General features: G+C 36.5%; 1 protein-coding gene across 1 annotated transcript; it reads right to left on the bottom strand.

The window, feature by feature from the left end:
- Positions 1-528: 528 nt before the first annotated feature.
- SYT4 (synaptotagmin IV) lies at positions 529-5,844 on the bottom strand. The gene is made up of 3 exons (XM_010282159.1): positions 5,811-5,844; positions 2,234-3,048; positions 529-687 (listed from the first exon to the last, which is right to left on the bottom strand). The coding sequence occupies exons 1-3, from the start codon at positions 5,842-5,844 to the stop codon at positions 529-531; spliced, it is 1,008 nt and encodes a 335-aa protein (XP_010280461.1).
- Positions 5,845-5,847: the final 3 nt, after the last annotated feature.

Below are 5,847 nucleotides of genomic sequence, written 5' to 3'. Positions count from 1 at the left end.
GATGATCTTGAAGGTCCTGTCCAACCTTAGTTGATTCTGTGATTCTGTGATCCCTTCTTAGTGCACCCCAAGTACAGCTCGTGGTAAAGCACGGGTGTTACGTTACAGCCTGCTTCCAGCACTGGCATAGTTCACCTTTTCACCTTGCCAAAGGAACGTTAGGGCTCAGTGGGACAAATTCAGCACAGATGTAACTGTTGCTTTTCTCGGTGCTAAGCTGAAATAAACCATATGATGATCTCACTCAATACTGATCTTCCGTAAATAAACTGATTTTTTGTCATAAATAAAAGCTTTTAGTATCTGCAAACAACATCTCATACTTATGGCAGATGGGTTCTGACGTCATGTTTTTTTAACATGTGATTGAAGAAGAAATTTGTAAAATAAATACCCTGGAAAATAAATCTTCGACCCAGATATGAATAAAAGTAATAAGCTAAAAACAATAGAGACACCATTTCTATATTTATGGGCTATTTTTAGTCTTTGAAATGCCACATTTCAGCTGTCTTCTTTCTGTTTGTTTTATATTCTTAGGGCATATTCATTAGTAAAACCATTACCTGATAATCCTGACACATCAGATTTAGGTAGATGCCTGGCTTTTAAAACAACCACAGTGAGCGTGTTTGTTGTAGACTGATAACAGAGAGAGATCAGTAATTCTCCACGCCCTGAAGATTTCTGAGGAAATGAAAGAAAAAAAGAAATGACAATGTATATGCAATTATATCAACCAAGCTTTAAACCAGAATTAAGAAGATTTATAAAATGTCACATAACTCTATGTTCTGAAATGGTGTAAAAGGATACAACTTACAGAGTTGTGCTGCTTTACATAGCAAATGTAATTTCTCTGTACTGTAGTTATAGAATTCTTATTATGGTTGGTTATTAAGCTTAAAAAAATAAAATAAAACATAGGTTGACATGACATCATTACCTTCAGAGATTAGAGATGAAATCTTACACCCTGAGAAAAAAATCTCAGTGAAAGAAAAAGATCTTAAGCAAAAGAAAATTCCGTAAAAATACATTGAAAAAGAATTAAAATTGAATAAAGGTAAATAGAACAATCTTCAATATAATGTTTTTAAACAGGAAGGATTCAAACAGTTAATGAAACCTCATCCCTGACACTTTCTAAAGTAGTATAATATACATGAAATAAAGATGAGATCAAAGACGTTCTCTGATTATTAGATTTGAATTTGCAGGAGTAGTTTAAATATTTCACAGAAAGGAGGGAGGCAAGGGAAGCAAGCAAAAATAATACCCTATATACCCCAAACCCCAATAACTTATCAACAAAATATCAGTGACATAGTAATAGTTGTTGTAATACAGCAATAGAATTGTAAAATAACAGTATTAGTTATAGGTATGTTGTCTGGTAGACATTTATTTGATTTGGCAGCATGCTTGCTCCTTGAAAACAATCAAATTGAAAGTCAATACACATTCCACTTCCTTAGTAGAGATTAAGAGGCGTTTGTGTGATGCATGTGCATTTCTCTGGTTCAACTGTGATGGTTGTAAATGATCTTTACATTCTGAAATGTGACAAAATGGTATGAAATATCTTTAGCCCAGTGAAGTCAGTGTGTTTTGCCATTGACTTCAGTAGGGCTTTGGCTTCTCCCTCGTGCCTTACTATCCTTTAGTAGAACTGTAGCCTCTGTCACAATTCTTGAGCGAGAAGGTAGTTAACAGCACTGAAGTGCAAGAACATACTACTGTATCAACACTATGGTCTCCCACAAGTTCCAATTCCTTAACTAAAGGCTACCTGCATTCTTTAAGAATCTGCTATAAAACCCATGTAGTTGAAGTGAAAGATTTACATTGACTTCAAAAAGCTTTAAGAAAGTATGATTTCAAACAGAAAAGGGGAGGGAGAAGAAGAGGAGTATGTATAAAACTTGGTATTCTTTCTTTTTAAAGCAAATTAATGTGGATTGAGGGTGGTTGATCTAATGTAAATGAGTCCACTCAAACCTGAATAAGCAAGTAGATTTTAGGAGACTAGCAATTTCTTGCAGCATGCTCACTGTAATGTTCTTTTATTACATTTGTGTAATTGCTTCCTCATACTGCCATTATGAAAGCATCTCAATGACTTGTATCATGAACTTGCTCTCTTTTCTTTCCAAGATGGTAGCAGCATTACACAAGAATCAGAGCTAACACTAGCACAACACTTTTAAATTTTAAATAAAAAATATGTTACCCTAACATTTCTTTTGATGATCTCTCTGTCCATTAGCAGCCTTCCTTCTGACAGTTCAATTCCTGCGAGGGGAATGAGGACTTCTCCAATGACATCATCTCTGGAAAACCTGTCAAAGCTCAAGATCATAAAGTGAAGTGTTAAGTCTTGAATTTGGCTATAGGGGATCCCATAAAACGTGAAGGTCTCATCGAAAGCTGGATCTAAGGTTTTTCTCAGCACTCTGGTTTTCACCTTGTGCTTTTTCTCAGGCAGGATTGTCATTTTGATGTAGGGATCAGAAGTCATTGACTGTTCATCCATTGCTGGCAGACCACGTGCTTCTTTGATGTTCACTACAAATGCCTTTTTCTCAAAGTTGTACTCTAAGGAGAAAAAGAGAGTTCCTAGCTTGTCTTGTTTATCTTCAGATGATAGGGAAGTGATGGATTTTAAACTATCAGGGGATACTGAATCTTTCTTCCTTTCTAAAAAATGCTTGGGAGACAAATTTTCAAGATCTGGAGAGCTCTCGATTTTAGGGGTTGCTTTGGGGAAGTTGCCATTTAGATCTCTCTTCTCCAGGTCAAGATGGAGAGAATTCTTTGGCATCACTGATTTGTTCTTTGCTTCACTTTTATCATCTGCTCCAAACTTCTTCTTACTGTTGAGATTCTCAGGGTAAATATCAACCCCCTTCAGAACATGGACAAACTTATATGGAGGGGTCTTATTGGATTTGGAAGATTTACGTTGACAGCAGATCCAAGCAAAAAGGGAGACAGAGAAGACAAGGCCAAATGCACTAAAGATCCCAACCACTGTAGGAATTTCATCTGCAAATCAAATAAATAGCAACAAGCACATAAGCAGCAATGCCTTGGACTCTGTGTGATATTTAATAAAGTAATAATTTAGTAAAACAAACTGATACGAGAAGGTAATAGCAGCAGGATCGACAGACTGAAAGTGCTTTGCATTGTACATATTGCTCGCCACCTGCAGGCATGAATGTGTAGTCCCACACTAAGGCACACTCGTTATGTTAGTATTTTTCCATACACAGAGTGTTTGGGAGGAAAATACTATCCCCATCCTAATAGTAATAACCATTAATAATTGCTTGACTATCTCATTCCTCTGTGTGTAGTTTCTGAGTTTATATGTCTGTGAACAATATCAGCTCTCAAAATGTTTCAGCTTTGAGTTTATGGAGCTTTTTTGGTTAGACAAAACAGATTCTGAAATATGCATTACTTATAGATACATCATCTGCTTTCCACAATGTTTCCTTGAATACTTTGTGCACTCAATTAACTCATTTTTTATGGTCTGATCCCATAATTGCCTGGAGGTATCTCTTGAAAGAACTGAGCTTAATTGGAGGTTATAACACTCAACAGTTTCAATGGGATTTTCAATACTTTGCAGGAAGAAGTCTATCAAGAAAATTTAGAATAATTATATACTAAATGTCTTTTCCAGATGGATGTGACATTGGCCAGTCACATGTGAGTCCAAAGCTGAAAAAACTATTAAGTGCATCTCTGATAACAACTAAGCTTTGCATTTACAACACTATGAATCAAAGCTATGGGGAGTTTACAGGAAGGGTCACTACTTTTTAGGAGTATATAAGAAAAAGATTAATACATAATTCTCTTATATCTTAATATAAGTCTTAAACTGAATAAAGAGAAAACTGAGCAAGTGTTACAACCTTGTCATGTGGATACATTAGTTACATACAGAGTATCATTAGTCCTTCAAAGCATGCATCGAAGGGGCAAATGAGCACAACTAATTGGAAATCCAATTTTGCCCATAAGTAACATTACTAAGTGCATTTAAACCTCCCACAATGTAACAATCAGAGCTTAATCTTTATTCCCTGCAACACTGGAAGACCAGCAGAATATTAATGGAATGGCATTGTTTATGCATAAAGGCAATTGTGTAACAGTTCTGGTTCTCTTGCAAATCATTAGCAGATCGTTCTGCATGAGAAAAGCAAAACTATCCCCCTCTACGTATTATTAAATCAGCTTCATCCAGGTAAAAGCTGGGCAGATAGATGTGCTGCCACTATACCTTTGCTTTTTAGTGGGATGAGTCAAAAAAATCCACAACAATAATATGAGAGCGAAGTAGGACATAATGTTCCAGCACAGAAAGGATCAGGCCTGGCTATTAATTTCTTTTGACAATATTCATGTCACTTTCCCTGTCCCTACAAGCTGTATCAGTCTACATACTTAATTGTAAGAAAAAGTATTTTTTCTAAGTTAAGCACATGGCTCTGAGTTTCAGGAATTCCCTGGGCTGCAGAAATTTAAATTTACATGATATAAAAGTAAAAAGCAAGAAGTAACTGAAAACTAATCAGAATACTTTAAAAGCTTTTAAGAATAATTTGCACATTTACAATACTTTTTCATGAGATGACAGACTTTTATAGTAATGGATATTATGCTGTGTTTTAATTCTACAGCCACTGAAAGCAGTGGTAGAATAAATTTGGTGTTTAAAACATTAATTATATTTCTTAAATAAGTAATTAGACAAGCATGATGTCACAGGTGTGGTTAGAAACATCAAATGGGTGGGGTAGGAAAGAAGATGAAATGGTAACTAAAATGTTTTTATATTTACAACTAATTGTGTTGCGACCTGAATTTCTTGCTCTTGTCATAATGTAAATCAATTGGTTAACATTCAAGGCAGTATATTGATAGGAAACATCACCTATTGATTCTGGGAGAAGTTATTATTTCAGTTACGTGATATAAATCTGGAATCACTTTACTTAAGTCAATGGAATAATCCTTGAATTAAACCACTACTAGAGCAAATATATTGGCTAGAGTCAATATTTGTAAAGCAGAGTTCAGAAACATTTCTTACTGCATTTCTAAGTAAAGTTATTTATGTATCTATTTTATAAGTGTACATATATGACTGTCTCTGAAACTTTGGATATCAGTTAATCACTTTATATCCAGTGCATATAAATGACAAAATTGAAAAGTTCATTGTTATCATTACTATTCTCAATGAAGGCAGATTGAGTAAGATGCAGCTGTTTAGCTAAAAAAACTGGGATCCTGTATTTTCATCTTCCTAGCAATGTCCTTTACAAGACTACCTTTCAGTTTAACTAACCATTGACAAGTCTTTCTCCTCAACAAGAAAAAAGGAATGACAGTTATTCCAAGAATGGCTTGAACCAAGATTTCCTCTGTGGCACAGGATGAATTTACATCATTTAACTCTGAAGCCACACTACTTTAACCAAGACAGAGACAACAACCCCAAGCCGCTCTCGTCCAAAACCAGATCTACACAAACCTCTCATCTTTCCCACTGCTTTAGCGGGGGGAAAGGGTAGGGAGGAAGGAAAAGAGAGAGAAGGGAAAGAAAGCAAATTCACACAACTTCTGAGATCGAAGAGACCTGGGAGAAACCAGGTTCCTCCCAGCAAGCTGCGTGCTGGCAGGCGCAGGGTGGCTCAGCAGGCGCTGCCTATGTGCGCTTCTCCCGGGGAGGGGAGCAGCCCCCAGACCCGCTGGCGGGGAGTTTGGGGCCGGGACGCGCTTACCGAACTGCTGGTGGCTGGCCGCGATCGGAGCCATGTT

This window comes from Phaethon lepturus, unplaced genomic scaffold (assembly GCF_000687285.1).
Source record: "Phaethon lepturus isolate BGI_N335 unplaced genomic scaffold, ASM68728v1 scaffold52062, whole genome shotgun sequence".
NCBI classification, from domain to species: domain Eukaryota; kingdom Metazoa; phylum Chordata; class Aves; order Phaethontiformes; family Phaethontidae; genus Phaethon; species Phaethon lepturus.
The sequence above is the reverse complement of the archived record's forward strand: the minus strand, read 5'-3'. Positions and strand labels throughout refer to the sequence as shown.